Source organism: Nematolebias whitei, chromosome 16, assembly GCF_014905685.2.
Source record: "Nematolebias whitei isolate Nwh7 chromosome 16, NemWhi1, whole genome shotgun sequence".
Classification (NCBI taxonomy): domain Eukaryota; kingdom Metazoa; phylum Chordata; class Actinopteri; order Cyprinodontiformes; family Rivulidae; genus Nematolebias; species Nematolebias whitei.
In genome coordinates this window covers 6,964,520-6,989,935 of record NC_056513.1, presented here as the reverse complement: position 1 = coordinate 6,989,935, position 25,416 = coordinate 6,964,520, and the positions used below count along the sequence as shown (strand labels likewise).

At 40.7% G+C, this 25,416-nt stretch overlaps 1 protein-coding gene across 2 annotated transcripts in view; it reads right to left on the bottom strand.

Annotated features, from left to right (window-relative positions):
- rptor (regulatory associated protein of MTOR, complex 1) overlaps positions 1 to 25,416 on the bottom strand; it is a 196,939-nt gene that overhangs the window by 91,334 nt on the left and 80,189 nt on the right. For both annotated transcript variants that reach the window (XM_037689604.1, XM_037689605.1), the window contains exons 7-8: positions 17,713 to 17,772; positions 6,579 to 6,679 (exon numbers count right to left, since the gene is read on the bottom strand). In XM_037689604.1, the coding sequence (XP_037545532.1) occupies positions 6,579 to 6,679; positions 17,713 to 17,772 (161 nt within the window). The remainder of the gene's footprint in view (positions 1 to 6,578; positions 6,680 to 17,712; positions 17,773 to 25,416) is intronic.

The window sequence follows — 25,416 nt, the reverse complement described above, 5'->3', positions numbered from 1 at the left end:
TTACGGAGTACTTGACCTTAGTAAAAGTACACAGAATAGTGTGTACAAGACCTTTGTAAGGTACAAAGTTTATTGAGTACTGGACCAAAACAGTGTGGCCTTTGAAGATAATTAGAGGAAAGTGATCAGTTTAAAGACAAGCAGACAGTATTGTAGTGAACCTGGTCTGACCCCTATCTGACCTCAAATCTACCAGATGGACAGAGACTGTTATTTTCATTAATCTGAATAAGTCTGGGCCATCTGATGACTTTCTTTCTTGAATTAATCAAGCAGAAAAGACAATTCTTTATAATCATTACTGTCTTACAAATGTTTTGATAATCAAATTGTGTTAGTTCACTCAATGCTTTACAGGTTGAAAAGAACTACTCATTTTTATTTTACATAAACAGTAAGTAATGATTTTTATTCCTCATTCAAAGAAGAAATCACCTGAATATGCATTTCTTGATTTTCTGTCTGAAATGAGTCAAGTCGTAAGTATGTGAAAGGTTGGTTTTCGGTCAACTAAAATGTTTACTGAAGAAGAAATGTCATGTTTTACTATTTGAAAAGATTACCAAGTGTGAGACTCCACGAAGTCTGGTCGACTGCAATAATCTTTTCTGTATGTTGAAAACAATCCTTGACTTTTGATAATAACTTACGTCAAAAAACCACTCCTCTTTCTGGTCCATCCACGAATCAGAAAGCTCTGAAGTAAACTCGGAAGTAAACTCATTTAAAATGTGACAACTTCCCGGTTCTATGAGTCGAGTCTAGAGTGCAGTCGGTTCCAAAGAGTGCAGTAGATTCCATGGAGAATGGAAAAGTTCTGAAGGAGTTCAGAAGAGAACTAGAGTTATGGAGAGTTTTGGAGTTGCCGAGAATCCAGAGACGTTTGGAATTATAATTTCTGTTTGAGCTAACCACGCACGACTCTCTAAGGATTTTAGCAGTTCTCAACGGAGACGCTGATATCAGTTGAAAAGGATTCTTACTGAGGTGATCGATCATCAACAAGGTAAAACTTCTTCTTCGACCAAGTGTACCGTGGGCAAAGCTGAGATCTGACGGAGCGTGCAATTTCTGGTCAAACAGATTAAATTCCCTCACATAGTTCTCTGTAAGATAATCTCCTTTCATCTTAAACTCTTCTCTCTCACAAAATCAGTACAGATATTTTAGAAATATCTGAAGCAAAGTCCTCAAATCACCGCCGAGTGATTTGAAGTTCATTATTTGTGAAACTGTCTGTTATTATTTTCATATTTTGCCAAATTAATGTAAATGTTTGATGTTAAACTTTGATTCTGAAAATAAATGACTCCATTCATTTGATGGGTCAAAGATAATAACGTCTCTCGTTCGCATTCCTTTAAATTCAATGCACGACATTACACAGTCAGAAAAATGAAGAACTCGTGAAAAGTATGCATAAATATATACACATATATTTGTCATACAACAAGTGACACGTACCCACGTGACTCACTACAGTATTGTGTATTTAATTACAGAATACAGGGAACGATAAACTCCAGGTTTAAAAGATGAGTCTAACACTTTCTTATCTCATTAATGTGTTCAGTCATTTCCTCTTATGAGGCACAGTCCATCCCCTGCCACTCTTCTGGCTTATGAATATAATTTCACTGTTTATGTGCGGGGGATTTTTCAGATTAGGGACCAAGTGCACAGCTGCAGTGTGTGTGTCTAGTACCTTCATTACGGGGCTCCTCTCTGATGTGGGCTGCTTCATTACCAGCAGAGCCCCGAGGCTTTAAAAAGGCTTTGGCAGCCATCAGCGTTGTCACATTGCAATTCTAACTGGGATACAGTTTGCCTCCTGGGAGTCTCTGGGTCTGTGACTGGATGTGAGTGGCAAAGATGAAACAGGTGAGCGATGAGGTATTCTGAATGTGCCGTGAATGCAAATATCTACACACAATGGGTGAATCTGCTGGTGTCCTTCCATCACAATATAAAGCACGGCTGATGCGACTACCCATAAAGCTAGAGTTTCATCGCATCAGACTCTGAAACTTCCAAGTACATGTCCCTGTTGAACACAACGGGGCGGGTCTTGCTCAACGTGGGAGGGTCCACACTGAATGGGCGGGCTGGACTCACAAAATGCGATTGACCCAAGAGTCAGGAATGTGGTGTTTCAATAAAAAAGAGCTATATCACATTAGCTCAGACTTAGCTAATTAATTAGCATAAAGCTAAAGAATAAACGAATGACATGGCCATTCAAAACTTTATTATTACAGTAATTGTACTCGTCTCTGTTCTTTTACACTAATTAGCATTTATTCTGCGATAAACCATTTTTAACGTTTATTTTGTGCATTCTTTGTTATAACTTTAAAGGTAGGTGCTTGTTAATACATGTTTGCTAGGTGTAGCAAAAATGTAAATTGTTTTGGTTGTTTTTTTACACATGAATTGTGGTATAACTCGGATCCCTTTATAGCCAAATATGCAGCCTGAAGACACAATGACTGGTTTAAAACTAAATAACACTTTTCTTAAATTATATTGAAATGACACATTAGTTCAAGCTATTCTATTTAAATGTCTGAGAATAGATGGTGGAATTCATTTTTGCTAATTACCCATTTAAGCCTTAGTGAACGTAAACTAGCTTCTTATTTTGGAACTCCTACTTCCTGAATCCGTGGATCGGGCCAATCACTTTTCATGAGTGCAACCCACCCATTCTGGGTGGACCCTACTACGTTAGGGGACGACCGGCACATTTCTTGTTCTGCAGCGACTCCTTACTTGAAACTTCTTCCAGAAACTTTGCAGATCGGCGATTTTCTGTCTGTTTTTGTGTTTTCTGTCAGTGGTGGGAGTTCTCCTGGGTCTTATTTCACAGCCTATTATGAGTGACAGATGGTTTGATCCGAAAACGACGTATCTAGACCTTCACTTGAATGGTTTAGGATTTATTTAACCCTTTTTATAACATCTGCACTATTCATCTGATCAACCTGGGGTCGTATGGCTTCTTGCGTCCACATCCTGGGAAATTGTCTACAGTGCCACAAACCTTATATTTTTTATTAATCATGTCAATTTTGGTCAGAGGAACATGAAGTTGTGTGGAACTATGGTTTTATAGCCTTTAAAGTTAACATGGGTGGCTATAATCTTCTTTCTGAAGTCCTGAGACAGCTGTTTTTAGTGTGGTGCACACAAACAAACACATGCTAAAGAGCGATGTGCAGACTCACATCAGACCAGTGGTTAAGTCGTCAAGGTTTACAAGTAAATTACAGATTAGTGACCTAAACTATTAATAATTAAAATGTATGAACACCAACACCACTAATCATTAAACGAGGGTCTCACGTAAAGAAAAACGAGCATTAAAAGTATGTTTTTATTAATTCCAGAGTCCTGTTTAAATTTTTCAAAAAATTTATTTATACCAAAAATTATTCAATCTGCAACCATTTTTAAGATTAGTTTGAAATCTCTAGATCATCTTAGAATCCTGTCCTTGCCATTTCATGGTTCGCCGTGGAGTAACTATAGGAACCAAGACATTAGAGAACCACTTTACTGAATCACTTTTCACCAAAATATAACTTTAATTCAGTGAGCTGTAAATGTGCAGACACATTTGTCTGTGTCTACCTGTGGGTGATGGTTAGTGGTCTGTGTGTGCACACCTGCATGCTGCCTGCAAAATTATGGCAGAAGCGAAATCCCCAATTAAAGCGTTAGACACTCTAAACAGAATTAATCTCAATTTGGAAAGCCAACCTGCTCAAACGGCTCCTCAGGCATATTTGATCAACAACTTGATGATTTCAGCCACTGGGGATGTTCTGAAAGCCTTAAAGTACTGCTGACACCAAGAAATACAGTTTATTTTATAAAAGATGTCCCAGTTCTGGTTCCCCGAGAGCTGGAACACACGAGACTTTTCATTTGTCATCATTGCCACGACACGTTCAAACGAGGAAATTAGACGGGCTGTGATGAATCTGCAAGCTCTACGCCAACATCAGTAACCGGCTTATTAAAGCAAAATATATAATGAGATTTTATTTTTATAACATGATTGCCTGGATCTGTGAGAGTGTTCACTGGTCTGTTAGCAAAATAATTCATGACGTGGACGGATTTTAATGCAACTACAAGGAAGTAAATATCAGATGTACATTTACAACTGTTGGTGTCAACTTGATTCAAGATGGCTGCCACAACTAACGGACCTAAACTAACAGAAAATGGCTACAACTTGATCATTTTTACAGATACTGAGTTAAACCTTGACGTGGCAGTAGTTGAGTCATCCTCAACACATGCTTTAAGGTCATATAGATCGTGAAAATATTCATTTAGAAAGTTGAAAATACAATTTCATTACGGTTCTACTAATTGATTAATATGTTCATAAGAATAAGCAGCTTCCTGCATTTTGACTGGAATTAAACTGGACTCGTTTATTTTTACTGCATTGAGTCCTCAAACGATGTTAACTGTAACTTAATAAAAATCAATGTTTTTATATCATAAACCACCTGAGATTTCCTGCTTTTTACCTAGAAGTACATTTGCTAACGAGTTTTAAAAACATAACGATAATGGGTTTGACACTTGTTTGTTGGTTTGATTGGTGTTCCAACGTTTTCCTTAATGTAAAAAAAAAGAAAAGAAATGGAAACTATTACGGCATACATAAATCCTTCAGTAGTGTCTGGTCTGTATGCCAACAATTGATGCGAACAATTTTACAACAAATGTTTCTGAAAGTTTATCAGAAGAAAAAGATCAATCTCTAGTACAGGGCTGTTCAACTGGCGGCCCGGGGGCCAAATCAGGCCCAACGATGAACTCAGTTTGGCCCACCAATGGGTTCATTTTTAAATTAAACTAGGTTTTAAACCATAACGCTTACTTTTTTCATTCGTTCAACCTTTATTTAGACAGGTTAACGCCATACTTGTTTAATGACAATAACTGCTGGATGTCCAGCCCCAGAGCTCTTGCCTTTCAGCAATTTATAGCAATGGCCTGTACAAAGACCTTGTAGTTGTATTCTTGTATTCTCAGGACATTATTACATGCAGTGTTCCCTCAGTGCAGACTAAGCTAGGCCTGTCACAATAAACAATAAATCAATTAATCGCATGATAAATGAAAATGATCAAACTCATTTTCATTTATCAGCTTTATCGTATCTTCGTGTCTCTCTTTCTACTGAAGACACTCGAAGACAAAAAGCTCAACTCTGGTGCTCTTCACTGACCCCTCCCTTTCTCTTTAAAATCTGTTTTAACCGTCCAAAATCGCGTATTTTAAACCATTAAAAGCAGCTAAGCTGAGAAGCTAAGCTACGAGCTTAGCTAACAGGCCGACCTCAGGGAAAAAACCTTTGTCTTGTCGAAGCTCCAAAATTCACGATTGAAACCCGTGTCTTCGTCTAAAAAGTTGTTTTTCTCTGCAAAGAGAAGCTGAGAACTTCTTTACTGATTTTTTAAATTTTATTAAAAGCTTTGTGTGAAAAATGTTATGCTAAGGAGCTCAAACCACACCGAGCATCCGTCATTTTGAGAGCCGAAAAAAAGGAAGGAGAGACAGCCCATGTCACGTCAAGGGGCCTCCCTCCCATTTTTCTTAAAGAGACACTGCTCCTCCCTCACTATCCATCCTTTGGTTCAAACAATCTTATACTGCCATCCGGTGGTCAAAAAAGGTACTGCACTCAAAACTAATTAACCAACATTTCTTCTTAAATTGGACAACTACTAATTATTGTCAAATTTCCAACAATATTATCGTTTATCGCAATAATTTCTGAGATAATTAATTTCCCAGCCAAATTTGTTATTGTGACAGGCCTAAACTAGACAAAAGGGTGTTCTACTACTCTGCTCCTGTTTCCTGGAATATTTTGCAAAAAGATCTGAAGCTGTCAACTTTGACCTCATCTAAGTTCCTGGCAAAAACCAAGCAGACATGTTCTCGTTTTTAGTTTTCTACATTGCCTTAAAAACTAGCTGTTTTTTTAATACCATTTTATTTTCACTTGCTATTCTCTATTTGTATGCATCCTTTTATGATTGTCCACTGTTGTCATCGCTCTTTGTTAACTTCAGATCTCTCTTGTAAATGAGTCCCTGAGGCTCAATGGGATTAACCTGTATAAATAAAGGTTGAATGAATGAATTTGACCTTGATTTGTGACCTTGACCTTTGAGCTGGGGTGATGAAAAGGTTACGCAACTGTCCGGTGATGATGTATATGTGTATGAAGTTTTGTTAAGTTATGTTGAACAGATCAGAAGTTATGGGCAGGACATAAGAAAGTTTATGGGCAGAGATTTTACCATATCCTGCCTTTGATGGGAGAATAAAAAAATAATAAAATGTTACACTTTTGACACAAAATGCTAGTTGCTTGTTGAGCAGCTGGTGAGCGTTAGGTTTTATCTGCCTCTGGGTAATAGAGTTCACATTTTAAATTCAAACACCCTAAAGTACAATCTGTTTTATCTTAAGTCCAAGCTGGACGGGACAGCGCAGTGAGCAGGACTTTGTCGTGTTGAACCAGACTGAGGGTGAAGCCTCACCTCTGGGCAACACGTTCCAGGCGATCGTGTCGGTGATGGCGGTGAAGATCCAGTTGAGCTCTCCGAGCGGCGTGCGTCTGTCGTTGAGCCTGCCAGGGATCCTGCAGCACACAGAACACAACACAGATGGTAGCGTGTCAGCCGAGCTCACCGTGTGTCAGAGTTTACTCACGGGGCGAGGTGGCAACTGCTCCAGACGATGACAACACGTCGTGATGCTTTCAGTTTCTTACTCAGAGAAAACTACAAATGAATATTCGTCTGTTTATGCTCAAAGCAGCAGCAGGTTGGGGGTGGAGTGACTTCAGGTAAACATTTCGTCAGAGATGTGGCCGTTTGTTACAATGTTTAGACGCTCTGTACAAACTGAGAAACTTAAATAAATCTGTGTGCTGATCTGACTTGACAAGGACTCAGAGTGGAAAAACATTTATTACATGTATGAAAAAAGTCACCGCCTTGCAACGGATGCAAACCACAGTCACTATTTTAAATACCAGTAGATAATAGTCATATAAAAGGTTTAAAAGTTTCATGTCTCACGTCAGACTGAGCACGAGCAACATACGTCCCAGACAAAAGTTTCAAAGCAGATCAGTTTCAGGATGTGCTATTCGAGAACTTTGAACAAAAAAAACAAAAAAAAACAAGCAGAGCTGAAGATCGTAGGCGAAGTGGTCGCCAAGTGAAACTCAACTCGGCAAATAAATCAGATGTTCAGCAGTGCCATCAGCTCCAGACTCTCAAAAACCCATCCAGAAATATCAGGTTAGAAGTGGAAGAACTGTGGTTCAACAGTAACACTTCCATTATGGAAACAAAATTACTCAACTATTGTAAAAGACGTTAAACTGGGTGCAGGAAAATGTTTAAATTGATCCGCATTTCACATTCAGACCAACAAAATTATATAAGCGTTGGATATGGGAAAAATAAAACATACAAATACTGATTTGGGCCCCTTTGCCTGCAGTGTGAATGAACATAGCCTTAGTTTTCTGTACAATCTATAAAAGTAACGCTGTGTTTTGACACCTGCATGGGAGCTCTCCTCTGACGGAAAACATCTGAGGCCAAAAATCCAAATGTCCAGGTCTAAAAACTACATTGATGACATTTACACTGCCTGGCCAAAAAAAAGTCACCACCAAAAAAAAAAAAGGTCACACACTAATATTTCATTGGACTGCCTTTAGCTTTGATTACAGCATGCATTCCCTGTGTCATTGTTTCGATAAGCTTCTGCAACGTCACAAGATCTATTTCCATCCAGTGTTGCATTAATTTTTCACCAAGATCTTGCACTGATGACTAGACACTAGGCATGATGGGTGCATTACTTCACCTGCCTCTCTTCTTACCCCGATGCACCATCACTCTGGAACAGGGTCAATCTGGACTCAGACCACATGACCTTCTTCCATTGCTCCAGAGTCCAATCTTTATGCTCCCTAGCAAATTGAAGCCTTTTTATCCAGTTAGCCTCACTGGTTGGTGGTTTTCTTAAGGCTGCACAGCTGTTTAGTCCCAATCCCTTGAGTTCCCTTCACACTGTGCATGTGGAAATGCTTTTACTTTCACTATTAAACACAGCCCTGAGTGCTACTGTGGTTTTTCTTCCATTTGATTTCACCAAACGTTTAAGTGATCACCGATCACAATCATTCAGGATTTTTTTCTGGCCGCATTTCTTCCTCTAACACTATTGGTCCCCACTGTCCTTCCAGTTTTTAATAATGCGTTGGACAGTTCTTAACCCAATTTTAGTAGGTTCTGCAATCTCCTTTGATGTTTTCTCTGCTTGATGCCGATGATTTGACCCTTCTCAAACAGACGGACATCTTTTCCACGACCACGCGACGTGTCTTTCAACACGGTTGTTTAAGAAATGAGAAGCAACTCATTGCACCAGTTGGGGTTAAATAACTTGTTGCAGCTGAAAGATAATCACCCATGCAGTAATTATCCAATAGGATGGAGGCTCAGACCTATTTGCTTAGTTAAATGGCCCTTCCTTCAGCTCAAGCCTGCTCTCTCCAAGCCTTGCCACGCCTCCCTTGTTTTCTCACAGCAATCAACACTCATCAGATTCACCTCTTCACCTGCCTATTTAAGCTCCATGTTCACTATCAACCAGTGCCAGATTATCGAACATTCGGTAGTAGATGTCCAGCGTTCATACCACAGCCTCGTTTGACTTCTTGGTTCTGACCTATTTCCTGCCTCTTGGACTCTTCGCTTTGCTTATTCCCTGCTGGATTTGGACCAGTCTCTCTGACCACGGTAACAACTCTACTCTGCCTTGCCCCGACTACGTCTCTCGCCTTGCCCTCAGGATATGCATTAGGAACACTGACCACTTGTGTACGACCTCGGACCGATCTACTGGACCTTGATTCTGGATTGGCCTCAACACATTAAGCTGCACAGCTCTGCTTCTGCTCTACCACCACTGGTGACGTCATCGGATCCTCCTGTCTCACGGATTCAGCCCTCTGCCTGAATGTGAAGGTTAGTGACTGCCTTGCTTGTCTTAAGCAACTTCACAGTCCAAGCCCAGTCATTAACACTCCTGTCTCTGCAGATCCGAGCGGCCCACGGACCCAGACCTCCACCACAGATCCTGCTTTAATAAACGTTTTTAACCATTTCTGTATTCTGGTGCAGTTACTGAATCCAAAACCAGGTTCTTGTCAGTATAGGCGGAGACTATCCCATAATTTGTCAATATTTCAACAGGCGTATAAAAATGAGTGCAAGTTTTCTTTTCTTTTTTTACATACATCAACATCAGCAACAAAATGTTTATGGTTACACATGCATGATTTGAAAATCTTTGTTTGACTGAACAAAAGTGAAGTCTGTCTTGGAAACTTACTTTTAAAGACAACATGTGGTGAATAAATACACCAATACACTGTGTTGCACAACTCTACCAACACAAAGTGTTCTCTTCCGAATTTCCCTCAGCGTGTCATCAAGTTCTGTCACTCCCAAACAATTATCATCATCGTTATTTTTACACCAGAGCACAGATACGAGCCAACCCTTCTGTTCTTCTGACAAAGGCCTTGAACCTAGTTTCAATTAACAGGCAAATGTGACACACACACAAAAAAAGCATTAAATAATACCTATTGTGTCAAGTCATAAAGAACCTCCAACAACTCCCTTTCAAATGTGCAGGGGGTGAACTTTTCCTGACCCAAGCCTTCCATATCTGCCTCTAAGTGACAAATAATGGCAGCAGTGAAGCTGCTGGCAGGTACAAGTCCTCGGTGTAACGATGAGGGCCGGCCAACTCCTGAGTACTTTGAGTCGCTGCCAAAGGTGTTTGGAAAGTCAGCAGAGAGGATGAACACTCAGCAGTTCATCTCCTCGCTCAGTATCTAGTCCAATACGCTCGAAAACAGAAAATCATCCTGCCAGACGGGTGAAAAATGTCCTCTGAGGTGCTTAGGCTTAAGACATCAATCAAAGTTAGTGTCATTTGTGTTGTTTTTTGTCATGGTTTACTCATTTGAGTTTTGATTTAAATGCACCTCGGACATTTTTATATAGGTTCTTACTTTTCTTCATGGAGAATTTGTCAGTTTTCCGATAAATTCCTTGTACAGTATCAATGTGTAGGTTATAGTCTGGTTTCTTGGCCTTTAAACCTAACGAGACAACAGGATTATTATATTTTTAAGTACAAAGCTGTACTGGGTAAACTTATTTGTCTATTTTCTAATACTCTGAAAGGCCTGTTGTGAGCTGCGGCCCTTCAGTTGGCTTCCTTTTAAAGCTCCTTTAACTTTTTCTGAACCTTGTAGAATAAATGTTTTCATATTTTTCATCGTGGTCACAGAATAATATTCGGATCAAACTGCAGCTTTAAGCTTTTATCTTTTTGGGAATGTTTTTAAGCTTTGATAGTCATCTATGACTGAAGAGGGTAAATGATATTCTCAAGCTAGACTTGTACTTGTTTTATGTTGAATCTGGATTTTTTTTTGTGGTTATGCAGTTTAACAATTGTTGTACTATTTAGCTTGTAACTTTGTGTTTGTAAAAGTCTGCCATCTCCAACAAGTGATGTTATTTTCAAGGGACTTCTTGGTTAAATAGATGTTTTTAAATAAACATGCGGTACGCTGATGTCCCCCATCGCTGAACGTTTGTAGTTTTTAACATGAATGTTTTTCTGGACAGGAATTAAAACAGAATGCAAGTAAACCTTAATGTTTTTAATGCACAATATTGAAGTAGATTGAAGTTGCATTGTGCAGAAGCAGAAATATATTTTTTATTTTGGCTTATAAGAGGCGGTGCAGAGTGGTGGATCCTGGCGAGTGGCGGGAGCAATTTTATCCACCACCAAGCGCAATGGCGGAGCCAGTGGGTGGCCAATCGAGGCCATCACCACCACATATTAATCTTTGGCCAACTTACACTGGTCACTCCAATCATTTGAGGAAACTATACTTTAAAAGCAAAGCAAAAATTAGAAAGCATAGTTTTCTCAAATGATAGGGGTGGTTGGTTTGCATATATGTATAGCGGTGGCCATCTTAGATTTTGACGTGGAAACCCAATTTTTGATAGGGACCTTTGTTACACCAAGATGCAGACACACCAAGATGGAAGTGAGCATGTTCCTTATGTTTAAAGTTATCCAGCTCAGAAGGTGTATACTGTATATGTAGTGAATAGCAACAGACATGGATTTTGATGTGGAAACCCAATTTTGGACAGGGACCTTTATTACGCCAATATTTTCCTTAAATGATTTGTTAAAATTGAATAGTTTTCATTTGATCCTATTTCTATCTTAACATGTGATTCTTGACCTGCCATTGTGTATCTGTTCCTCTCAAACCCAGCCGGTCGAAGCAGATGGCCGCTTATCCTGAGCCTGGTTCTGCTGAAGGTTTCTTCCTCACGAGGGAGTTTTTCCTTTCCACTGTCGCCTTCATGCTTGCTCAAGATGAGAGTTGTGTGATGGAGTTAAACTCAAAGCAGTCTGCTCCTCAGATATAGAATGTTAAATTATTATTATTATGCATGAATGTTTCAGTTCAGTGCCCTGAGATGACTTCTGTTGTGACTTGGCGCTAAATAAATAAACTGAATGGAACTGATATGAAGACACACAGGACAATGGAAGATGGCACCTCATCTATTTTTCCAAGTTATTGTCCTCACAACATGGAAGGACAGATGGTGGGTATTTCCAATTCCCCCTCTTCGTTCCATGATAGGGGACACATTTTTTAGGAATATGCAATGTTTCAAAGTGGCTTTGTTTATCAAGCTTTGAATTATTCTAATAATTTGTGGCATAGACCCACTGTGGATCTTCCCATGCACTATCAGAGTATGAAAAACAGCAATGTTGTGATGATATTTTCTTATGCCACGTCTTGAAACACACCAAAGAAACCTGAGGAATACCTGCAAAACTGCAGTGGAGGTGTTAGAGAGCCACAGTGCAGCCGTTTCATTTTAATCACATAAGAAGATTACAGAACAGATCATTGACCATTACTGTCTATCATTGTCCTGAAAAGTCTTTGTGTAAAACTGGTGGTACTTTAAAACTCTGGATGCTCAGGTTGAGTAAAAAAATCTGGATATAAGGTACAAAGTCCTCTATTAAAGTGGAGGGAAAAGATCTTATCAAATAAAGAGCCACATCTCTTCCTCTTCTGCCTCTTTCATGTGACGTCACAAAAGTGTTTCATTACCGGGTCGATACAGTATATCCTGCTGTACTCTAAATTTAGGGGCTATTACAGTCATATGATTCCTTTAAAAGAGAGATTGGGTGTCAGAAACCTGTCTGTGAGTGGACTGAAGCAGGAGAAACGCGAGATGGGTAAGAACCGGGGAACTGTCTTACAGCAAAAAGCTTGTCGGAGGAAAGTGGCAAATATAGATCAGCCTACATTGTTTGTTTCAACCCCCCCGTGAGACAAAAGAAGAAGAGATGAGCAAGTCTGAGAGTGGAGGAAGCAGGGAGGGATGGAGCAGGTGAAGTCCACGTACAGTCCTCCGTGCTTCGTGACTCTCTTATGTAAAAAGCCTTTTGTGACTGGATGCATCCAGAATGTGAGTTGGACGAACGTGCGAAGCAGAGACAGAAGGACGCCCAGATGGAGCAGAGACAGAGGAACGGTCAAATTCATCAACAAATCAGCAACGTGCAACTATTCAAAAGCTGCAGTCGTATCGAATCATCTCCGCAGCAAACGTTTTCAACGTGTCATGGCCGATGAGCGCTTTAATGCCGTTTCCATTTCGTGTGCGACCTTTAAATGGGACAACAGGAGCAGCATGAGCGGTCAGCAGCACGGTGCCCGGTTGATTTACTCATACTCACGCCCACGTGCTCGGAAAAGACAATCCAAAATAAAAAACGTGGAAAATATGACTCGACGCCATTTTACATGGATGACTAAGAAAAAAAACTGTTCTGACTCTGTTTGGGAAAGAAAAGCAACCTGATGTGATTTTATGGACTTTAGATAAAACTTGTATTAGTTTGATTTGTCGTGAAGATTTTTAAAAACTATGTTTATAATGGACTCATTTTGACAAGATTTACAGACATTAACCTCCACCATCTGTTCCCCCGGGCGCCCTAGCTAGCAGCTCTCTGCTCCACACAGAGGGCTCTGGTAGCTCGGTGGTCTGTGGTTGCGTCAGGAGGAACATCCGGCGAAAAAACAATCGCCAGTCTTCATGCGACTTAGTTCGCTGTGGTGACCACTGAAGAAGGGAGCAGCCGAAAGAAGGAGAAGAAGAATGGAACAATAAAATACTTTAAACTGGGAGAAATGAAGCCGTTTTACTAATTTTTATGCTCGTTATGGATAATTAATAAAACCACCAACTCTAATACATTAGTGCAGATCAAAGTGGGCATTACAATGATTGCTATGACAATAAAATTTCTTATAGATGCCATTTTCTTACGTTTGATCAGATAATTACCATATTACTCAAAACAATATGTTGAAAAATACAACGCTCAAAATTACAACAGCTATCTTTTCACTTAAACATCTTAAATTAAGAAAATACATCTTGATTGGACATTGTGCTTTACTTTAAAGATGTATTAAGACATAAATTTAAAGAGTATTTCAACAGTAAACACATTTTTATTGTGTTTTAATGATAAAACAACTTCTGAACAGTGGCTGACACCTGTGCTAAGCACAGCTAAACTCACCGATGCTAATGTTGTTAGCTTCAGGCGTTTAAATGTATTGCATAAGCTGAGCACCAACCGGTGGAGCTTTTATCGTCTTTTGTCATTTTAGAAACTCTGCTAAATTCTCATTTAACAGGACTCGGGTAGCATTGACACTTTTAGCTGCTCATCAAACGTCCATTGATGTCTTCACCTCATTGCTTCTTTGAGTAAATCTTTCTTAGCATGGCTAACAGCATTCCCGTGTACAGAATTTAATAGTTTAATGTTTCTCAGACCAGATCGGTTACATTCTTCAGCCACATGCTGACCAGGAGCCACCAGTTGATGATCATTGCTGTACGACGTGTTTGTTTTATGGTCATAACTTTTATTAGTACAAAAGAAATTCTCTAATGTGGAAAGTTTGTGGAAGAAGAGATAAAAGCAACTAGCCGAATGATTCTTAGCAAAGTTAAAAGTTAAAAAGTAAAGGGCGGACCTGTCTCCTGTTTTAGACTTGAGTCAGAACGCTGGCCCGGCTCCACGGAGCTGAGAGGTGAGATGGGTTTACTTCCATTTTTCTTTTATGAGCTCTGAGGCTATCCATTATTTAAGTGGCACGGACATCAGCTGACTCAACATTTAGCCTTCTGTCCGACACCGAAGACACGCCATGAACCAAAACAGCTCTTCAGCTCTCAATGTTTTTGTAATAAATTAAAAAAAAAAAAGGTTGTTTAAAAAATGTTCAGGGCTGCTGAGACATCAAAACTGACAGGTTAGTAAACCATCACCACGAAATGGGTAAAATAATTTCTAACACATTATTGCTGAACATGAATTTGATGTTTATACACCTAAAGCATATATTTTTAATGATTCTTTATGTGTTGCAGGGTACTGCAGTGATGCATACCTGTTTATGATTTCTTGCAGGCAGATTTTTATTCAACCTTCCTGACCTCCAGTTTCATACTTGGCCTGTTAAAAGCAGCCGAACAATCTCTGTCTAATCGGTTCACCCTCCAGTTTGGACTTTTTATTCTGAGGAAAATTTAAAATCCAGATCTTCCGATTCATAGAATCCGATCTGAATTTTATTGTAATCTGGCACGACTACCAAAACTACAAGGGGATCCTTCATTATTTTTAGTAAGCAGTATGCAGATCGCTGAAGGATTTGAATGAATGTTTGTATTTTTAAAGATGTAATAAACCTTAATGTTTTTGATGTAAGATATTGAAATGAGTCAGAGTTGCACTGTGGAGAAGAACAGGCAGGTTTTAGATTTACTGCTCCAAGGACTGGGTTTGCAAATTAGCCTGTGGCTGGAAAACCTTTGAACAAAACAACGGTTGCTTCGTTTTTAACATGTAACATTATTTATTGTGCTGTCCTTGTTCAAATAAACTTGAATGAAAACATAAATAAAATAAAAAAGGCAGCGCAGTGACAGTTCCTGACGAGTGGAGGGAGCAATTTTGCCCACCACAAAGCACAGTGGCAGAACCAGGGGGTGGCAAATGGTGGCCTTGGCTACCTAAACCTAATCTTCGGCCACCCCAAATCATTTGAGGAAACTATACTTTAAAGCAAAAAAAATAAAAAATAAAAATAAAAATAGAAATCATAGTTTCCTCAAATGATTGGGGTGGCTAGTTTACATATAAATATGATGGTGGCCATATTGGATTTTGACATGGCAAAGCCAATTTTTGATAGTAAAAGAAAGGTGGCGCATCGGTTAGAAAAGGTGGGCCTGTGATCAGAAGGTCGACAGTCCAACTCCCCAAACAGACAACATCAAATGTGGGTGGGATAGGTGAAGCACCCAAATCTGCCTCCACCCTCATTTTGCCCCACTCTGAGCCCTTGAGCAATGCCCTTAACCCCCACCATCTGCTCCCCAGGTGCCTTAGAAAGCAGCTCTCTGCTCCACGCAGAGGGCTGTGGCAGCTCGGCGGTCTGTGGTTGTGTCAAGAAGGGCATCCGGCGTGAAAATAAAATGCCAAATCTTCATGCGAAGTAGTTCACTGTGGCGACCCCTGAAGAAGGGAGCAGCCGAACGAAGAAAAACCTTTGATAGTGACCTTTTCTACACCAAGATGCAGCCGCGCAGCAAAATGGAAAACAGCGCATGCTTATTATTTGTTATCCGGCTCACAAGGTTCATATTTACATAAATATATTGTGGCAGCCAACTTGGATTTTGACATGGCAACCCAGTTTTACCTTACGTCTAGATGTAGCCACACAACAAAACTGAAGTTGGCGCCTCACTTATCTTTCAATATGTAATGCTCACAACATGCACAGACAGAGGGCGGGGTTCCATTTTATTTTTTCTGTGACGGGGTACAAAAAATGTATATTTTGTTCACCCCGACGTAAGCTAATGTAACGTTTGGAGGAGCTAAAGCTCTCCTTACAAAGAAGCAGGTCAAAGGTTTTTGTTCCCATCGTCCACAGAGCAACTCTGGAGAGATGAATGACGAAAGATAAAACGAACGGAGACGCCAAAAACTGTCGTCGGAGCCACCGAATGATGTCGAGAAGAGAAAGAATCAGGAAAAAAGGAAGTAAAACTGTGGTTTCATTCTTCAAAGATGAGTTTCCATCCTGGCTTTGGGATTTGTTCGTCAGCAGCGGTACTTGGGTATTCCCTGCATAATCCTCATCATCTACTGGGAGAGTGGGGAATAAGATGAAAAAATTAAATAAAAAACTCAAAAGATCTGAGAAAAACCGAATAAAAAAGAAAAAACTTATAAAGGATAATAAAAAAACTGTTAAATGTGTGTTTCATTTATTAATATTGTAAATATTGCGTGATCTACACTAAGTGTTTTAGAGGGAATCTTGCTCTTTCAAAGTCGAGAGTTTTTATTGATAATTTCATTGAACGATGAGATGGTTTATACAAAAACATGAAACTCTGCTTTGGAAAGCTGAAGTTTAAGGCGACTGCTGTTTTTTTTTTTATTGACAAAATATAGTCACTGTTTCTGCCAACCTTTAATCCCGACAACGACTAAAACTTCAAAGAGCAGCTTCTCTTCGATGACTTTCTGTAATAACGGTGGACTCGAGACTTAAACAAGAGAATAGTTTTACGGAAATTTATTTGACACTACTGTATGTGACAAGCTCATGAGAAAGTCTGCGGACGTTGTGGCTTTGAAAATCGTCAAGCAGCCAATCAGCTTCCAGGAAGTGCTCGTGATCAAAGGTTGCAGAAATCCCACAGCCTGTCAGCTGACCTGTTGGCTTCTGATGACTAAAATAAATGTGCTGTCAAAGTAAACAATGGTGATTAAACTAGAACAACATGTTTGAACAGAAAGCCATAAAACTAAAGTGTTGATTTAACGAGTTGTTTTTGTGATTTGACTGAGTGCATGAACTCTGAATTCGTCCTCGGTGGTCGGTGGCAGACTGACGTGACGGTCTGAGCGTGTAAAAACAAGTTATTATTCACCTTTAGCAAACACGCTGTGACAAAACAACACATCATTAAGAGACTGCAGAGACGCTCTTCAGCTTCGCCTCCTCCGGGCGCGCTCCATCAAGACGACTGAAAAGTTATTCACGCTTTCAAAAATCCAGTCAACCAACTTAGTTTATGAGCATCATTTTATCCTCCCCCTCAAGCAAAAGGGGGTAGAGGGGGGGAGGAGGGGGTACCCACTTATGAAACTACTAAACTTTGGATATGACATCCTCACTGAGAGCTGGTATCAATCCGAGAGGAACTCCACGCTCTGCGCCCGCAGGTTTATTTTTATTTTTTGCAAACGTGAAGCTTTAAATTTGCCAAACTGCTGCCACTTTGGAGGTGAAGGCAGACGAAGGCAGGGAAATACATCTGCTGGATGGGAAACGACTCTGAGAGCAGAGAGACAGGAAACTGGATAATAGGAGGCCTGACAGACGGAGACAGAACTACTTACTTCTCAATGAGGTCCAACGTCACCCCCGGCACCAGCTTGGCGCTCTTCTGCATGCAGAACCTGGAAACAGACGGAATGCGTTACTGACGGGGGTTAAAGAGAAAACAAGAACCTGCGTCCAAGCGTTTGGCCTCTAAAAGACCAAATTTACGACCCGCAGGAGAGACAATCGATAAATAAAACGCTTGAATGAAAAATGAGAGCTGCAGTGATTACAACCACCGAGCACCGACGAGCACAAGTGTATTTTGGGTGAGTTATGGTGTGAGAGGAGGGGGCAGGAGGTGGGAAACACAGACTCATATTTCTGAAACGCCTGCCAGGGGGATTATTGTTTACTATCCGTGGTTAGTTCTGACAGGCCGGCCAGCTGTAAGTCACAGCAGGCGGCTGCTTGGAGTCCTGACAGTCCAACGGGTCGACTCGACGTGAGGCATCACACACCTGGAGGACAACAGCTGTGTGTGTGTGTGTGTTGTACACAGATCAGTTGCAGGAAAGATTAAATAAAGGAAATCACATCCAGAAAATCATTTGGCTCTTTTAGAATAAACTACACCAACAGAGTCTTTAAATGTTAATTTGACCAAACTGCTGATTGAAAATGTGATTCAGGTCATGAATTATTTCCCCAACAAGTCAAATTATAACGAGCAGTAAACCAATATCCCCCAACAATCAAGGATTTGAACAATGAATGGTTGAAGTGTTAGAGATGAGTGTTTTTCTGGACTGGAATTAAACAAAGAATGCAAGTAAACCTTAAAGTTTTTGGTTCAAGATACAGTAGTCCCTCGTTTATCATGGGGGATTCGTACCCTGAAGCGCCGTGATAAGTGAAATCCGCCGTACTCGTCGCACCGCCCTATAAGTCGCATCTGTCTAAATATGCCCAAAAGTGGAAAAATCCATAAACACGCCGCAGCTATTATGCATCACCGCTGACAAACCGGTCATGTGTTGTGCCAAAAATCGATTGGTTGCCAAATGGCGGCCGCGGAGGCGTGCACGGGATGACTTTAACAAGAATTTAACAAGATTAACACTTAAAAACTATTATTTGATTGCTCAAAATTATAGCAAAGGTGCGTCTCAGTCTACCGTTTCCTTCATAAACGCACTTTGACGGTCAAATTTCAAAAACCGATATGCGGAAGTAGGCGCATGCATGGGAGGACTCGCTGTGCATTTCTTTGAAATTTAAACGATAACTACCTTTTGTTTGCTCGACTTTATAGTAAATGTGTGTCTCAGTTGAAATTTTACTTAATAAATGCACTTCAATGGTCAACTTAGCTGCATTTCGCTGGGGTGGCGCAGCGAAATGAAGTTGCTCCAGGCAGACGACGGTGGCAGGCTATGGCAAGCCGATTGTGTCATTAACACCTACTTTTACCTATTACATGATACAACGGCATGCCATAATACTCGAGTGCCATCTAGCGGCTGAAAATGGTAGTGTTCAATATTTTCAGTCAGAATTAATGAAAATGGTCATATCTCAGCCAAAAATTGGTTTATAAATATCAGAACAAATCCATAAATATGTCACTTCGGCGAATAAGTCGCAGGGCATGCAAATTATGCAAAAAACTGACTTATAGGGCAAAAAAATACAGTAGTACAAGTAGTAGTTTATTTTAGCATATATACTGTATATATACATATATATAAAAATAAAGGTGTTTTAAACTCTTCCCACACTCTTGCAATAATCTAAACAATGTTTCTAAACTCTAAACACTCGAAAAGAGCACAGAATGTCATGATGTCAGCTCCCTGCCTCCTCTGTGCCATGGCTGCCCTTTGCGCTCTAGGCCACGCCCACTTCTCTGCAGCTCAACGGAGATCACAGAGGAGGAAGGAGGGAGGGAGGAGGAGCTGCAGAACTGCTTCTCCTGCAGTGTGGGCTGCACAAAGGTGCAGCAGGTGGTAAATAATTTAAAATAATTCATTTTAAAATATAAATTCCACGCTGATCGTGTTGCTCATCTATCAATCAGCCAATTGTGTGTCATGTCCAATCTTATTTTGAAAAACCGCGATAAAGCGAGTCCACGAAAAACGAATCGCGAAGTAGCGAGGGACGACTGTATTCACGTGGGTGGTTACACAGTGGAGAAGAAGAGGGAGTTTGTTTTGTTTGTTCTTTGCTGGTCTGAGGCAGCGTATAGTGACAGATCCTGGTGAGTGAAGGGAGCAATTTTATCCACCACCGGGTGCAATGGTGGAGCCAGGGGGTGGCCAGTGGTGGCCTTGGCCCCCCATTAATTAATCTTCGTCCATCCCAATCACTTGAGGAAACTATATTGTTAAGCAATATAAAAACTAGAAAGCATAGTTCCCTCAAATGATAAGGGTGGATGGTTTACATATATATAAATAAATGGCGGTGGCCATTTTGGATTTTGATGCGGCAACCCTATTTACGATAGTGACGTTTCTTACATCTAGATTTTGCCACACACAAAAAATTAATGAATCATTTTCCTCAATAAATAAATGACCAAGTATAATATTTGTGTCTTATTTGTTCAACTGGGTTGTCTTTATATACTTTTAGTACTTGTGTGAAAATCTGATGATGTTTTAGGTCATATTTATGAAGAAATATAGAAAATTCTAAATGAAAATTTATGCAACATGCTGTCTAGTGGTGGTGCAAGTGTACCAAGTTTCATTAGAAGATCAGAAGTTATGGCCTCCTATAACATCCGCCCTCAATGGGCATATGAAAACCTGCTGGCCTTCTTTTTTAGGACAGTTTTCCACGTGGCTGCTGTATCAGTGCATCATAACTGCAGACAGTTGAACAGATTACAAACACATGACATGAGTGAAGCACAAAGAGGCTGATGATGAGGGATTATTACCAACAGAGAGTAAAAGTGGCCAAAGTTAATTTGAACTCTTGAATGAGGCAGAGTAAATGTGTGGGCGCTGAGTGGAGAGACGAGAAAGTGAACATGTACATATTAAACTTTGAGGGAAGGAGATGTGAGGGAACTACAATACTGCTCCCAGGGAGGGACAAGGGGGAGGAACAGAGCGTCTCCTCTGGTCCCTGCTGAGCCGACTGTCTCCTACAGTTCATTACTCCTTCAATCAGCCTCCTCGTCCCAAGACATCGGCTGCTATCAGACCTATATGTGCTGGATGGGCAGTCAGGTGTTCTCACACCTCTTCTCCTGGGTCTCTGACCCACAATATAGATAAGATTTCTAAAAATCCATCTAACTTTTAAGTGTCTTTGACTTTTTTTTAATCAAATTTTATAATTAAAACTCTATTTCCAAAGCTACTGTTGGGTCATTAAAGATTTGGCAAATGTTTTACACTGAATGCCCTTCCTGATGCAACCTGAGCTTGAATCCACTAACTTCTTTTTTTTAATTTTTTTGTAACTCTTGCTTGAACTCATACAAGAATAAGCAATGGGGTAAAAATAAAATAAGGACTGCAGACTTGTTATCTGGAGTTGTGTTCCCCCTGTCAATATTTGTTTTCTCACCTTCCTCGATCCGTTCCGTCTGAACCTCTACTGTCTGAACAGCGTTTAAATTTTTTTTTAAAGAAAATTAGAAGTCTTGAATTATTTTGTCCATTTGTGCCCGATGCAGCAGGAGAATATCTACTATCTACTACACATAGACTGGAAAACGCAGCTTGATGGGGAAGCACAACTCCTGACATGACAAAACTCGGATAAATTTGCAAAATAACGAACAACTTTTCACTTGGAATTGCAATGACCAACACGTTTGCACAAATTCTTGGCCATTTATGACCTAGATTTGATCAGTTCACATAGATGTTGTGAAATTGCAACACTCTAGTGCATAGACATTGCATCAATTATATATGACGGGGAAGTGTGTCGCCCCCCCCCCAAAAAAAAAAAAAAAAAAAAAAGTTAATTTGGACCACCCCACATTTACCATGAAATATTAGTTCACCCAACGCCGTTTCTATTTCTTCATGAACAAATCCATTCCATTTGATTATTAGGAAAACAATCAAAACACTAAAAGTCCACTCCGGGTTTTCCAGGTTACGAACTCACCACACCGCATGCAGTGTTTCTTTTAAGTCACCTGCCTTAGCATGGCGCTCATCTCTGAGAGATTTTTTGTTGACGGAACGGGGGGAGGAGGGGTAGACACCTCTGTGTTGCATGCTTACTTAGCACTTCGTTAGTGCGGCAGTTGTTTAGGATGTGAGAGAGAAGCAGAGCACTACGTCTGAAGCATCTTAGCTTGCGTGTCTGTATTGAGCGCCGCTAGCTTAGCGCTACGTTAGTGCCAGAAGTTGTCGACCGTGGGGGGGGGTGTTAAAATGTGTGAGAGAAGTGGCGCGTACTCTATTTACACAAGGAGAACTGTTGGTCAGGCTACTTCTTGCTGTGCCATAAACTCTAAAATAGTTATTGAATCAAGTGTTACTTGTGCAGGTAAACGTAGATGTTTAACAACCTGTTAAAATACACCAGAATGAAAGCAATGGCATCTACTTTATTCAAAATTTGGGGGGGGGGGGAAGACCACCAGACCCTAATCAAACAGTGTAACCCCCCCACCCCACACACACACACACACACACACACACACAGACACATTACAAATGCTTCTGATGCCAATGCTTTAGTGTTACAGAAACCTAACTGAGAAGGCTGTAACATAAAGAAAGGAGAAAATTGTGTACATCATATTTGGGGCGACTGTGGCTGAGTGGTTAGAGCAATTGTCCTCCAATGCAAGAGTTGGGGGGGTGGTTCGATTCCACCAGCAGTCACATGCCCAAGTGTCCCTGGGCAAGGCAATGAACCCCCTCATTACCTCCGATGTGTGTCCCATCAGTGTATGAATGTGATAAAGCACTGATTATTCTTGGTATAGATCTAGTAGAGTGCTGTAAGAATGGGTAAATGAGGCACAGATTGTAAAGTGCTTCGAGTATCTTGATAAGATAGAAAGGCACTATATAAGTACAGTCCATTTACCATTTATTTAACATATTTATCATCATTAGCAAACTATAATCCACGAGTACCGCATATGGCACATTTCAGCATACACCTGCTGACAAGGCAATCAATAATATTGGCCCAGGCCAGCAAAGACCTTGTATTACTTTTGACCTTGATTTGTGACCTTGACCTTAAAGCTGGGGTGATGAAAAGATTATGTACCATGAAGCCTAGTGGTTGTATAAAAGTATATCAAATTTTGTTAATGATCCTGAGTGGATCAGAACTTATGGGCGGGACAAGCAAAGGCCTCGTTTTACTGTTGACCTTGATTTGTGACCACGACCTTGAAGCTGGCGTAATGAAAAGTGTACACAACACTATATCTAGTGATGATGCATATGTGTTTGAGGTTTCTTTAAATTATCTTGAGCAAATCAGAAGTTATGGGCGGGACCAGAGAACGTTAACGTTCAAACAGACTGACACTATAACAATACGTCCCGCCTTTCGACAAGTGCAACAGAATATATTTCTGAACTTCCACTAAAGATATGAGTGCAACAAACACTTCAGCCTTTGAACCGTGGCCTCGCGCTCTCATCCTCTGTCATCAGTATGTGTGTTCAGATTTTTGGAGGTAAAAACCTGCTCCTCTCTTCAACTCCGCAGGGGACTCGAGAAAAAGTTGTAAGCGAAAGCATATGCAGCGTTACGTAACGGATTTTCTCTCTAGTTCACCCCACACCAGGAGACGAGGGAGATGATGAATGTGTCAACATTTTTATAAGTAATTTACATTTCTGTTATTAAAGCCAAGGCTCCAGAATAAAATTAAAGTGGTGTGTGCGCTTACGTGAAAGTTTAATTTCCCCCGTTTCTCCCACAGACGCAGAGAAAAAAGAAGGAAACGGGGCAATTGTTCTCGATGAACATAATGAGGCTGCTTTGTGATGCGCGGATGTGTGCTCCAGAGCTGCTGCATTTCCAGTTAAATCTCATCTGCATTCCTGATGTTCAGGCTCAAAACAATGTTTACAGAAAACGGAGATAATGAGAGCTTACTTGAAGTCAACGTGATCTATCAGAAAATGTGCAGCGGCAGCAAAAGACGAAGCTCCAACACGTTGAGACGACTCCAGCAACATCATCTATGTGATGCCTGGAAGTGTTGCATTAATATTCACATTCATGCAGAGAAACTGTATCCCAGAGGCAGGGGTTAGATGGAGCTATGTGTGCTGAATTTGAGAAAATTAACAAGGTGAAATCTGACAGGCAGTTCTAAATCTAACTCCTAAACAATTAAAGGTAGTTGTGTTTGTTGCTCTTTGGTCATTATCTTGTAACATTTACTGAAAACACAACACACAGTGAGGAAGAATGAATCCTGGGAACAAGGATGTGTGTTTATTGTAATCCAATATGAGTTTAGAGCCTCGGAGCAAAAGAAAAATGAAATCCTACACTGATAATGATGTTGGCAAACTGCCTGTGAGGGAAGCAATTTATGTTCTCCTTCATTAATGTACAATGAAGGAACACTAGCTTGTTGGCCTGACCATGAGGCTTTGGAGCAGCTGAGCGTGGGCGCATCTCTGACAAATGAAAACAAGTTTCTGTCCCGTCAACAACCTAGTGGGAGGGGGTCATCAAAGGTGGAGGCGAGTAGGGTTCAGGTCGCAAAACCCGGCGGTTTACAAGGAGCTACATCTGCATCAATTAATCCATTTATCCCGGCCCACTTACCCTGGATCAGGATGTAGAGTTTACAAAAATAAGCAGAACATTTACAGTGAGGTTATATGTACTGCACATGATCCATCAGTGTCTTTCCTACATGAACGCCCCTACAAGCACCCTGCAGATGTTGGATGCTGCAACCTGACCTCTACATCTCCACTGATTCTCCACTGCACCTTCCCGCTCCCCCATCTTTATTTTCAAATGCACACATCCATCCCCCCTCCACCCGTTGCAGCAGAAGCAGGGAAATCCCTTGAAGATGGCGCTCCATCAGAAATGATTTTCTGCTCAGCTGAGCGATGAAAGGTACACACAGCCCCACCTCCACCCCGCTCAGCACTCCCCGACTCACTCTCTCTGTGTAAACCCCATCATCTATCCCTCAATGCATCTCATTAAAGTTTTAAAGTCAAGGTAAGCCAGCACATCAGTACGTCCCCCCATCCACCCACTCCAACCCCGATGTACCGCTGCAGCCCAACCCCTCCTCATCTTCCCATCCCATCTCACCCCGAGGCTGCGTGAGATTAAGGGGAGAGCTCATCGTGTCTTTATTTTAAAAGATGAATAAAAAGTAAACAGGCGAGACGGAGAACACAAAAGAATAATAAGGACAGAAGGTGATGAAGGACGGAGCTGCGGTATTTTTTGACGCTATAGCTCTACATCTGAGTGTAAACTGCAGACTGGATCAAACCAGGCCTTGAATGATTCATCTGGAGGATTCCTCTCATTGTGTCTTACCAAACATCCACTTTATTAATCGTTAAAAGTGTTTACACAAACGGCTGATGAGCCAATCACAGGTGGACTTGCTGAAGTTACACCCGAGCACCAGAACAAGGAAGAAAGGAGATTTAAGTGACTTTGGATGAAGCATGGTCGTTGGTCTGACGATTTCAGAAACTCTTGATCTACTAGAGTTTTCACGCATAACCATCTGTACAGAGAGTGGTCTGAAAAAGAGAAAACATCCTGTGTCTTGTTGATGT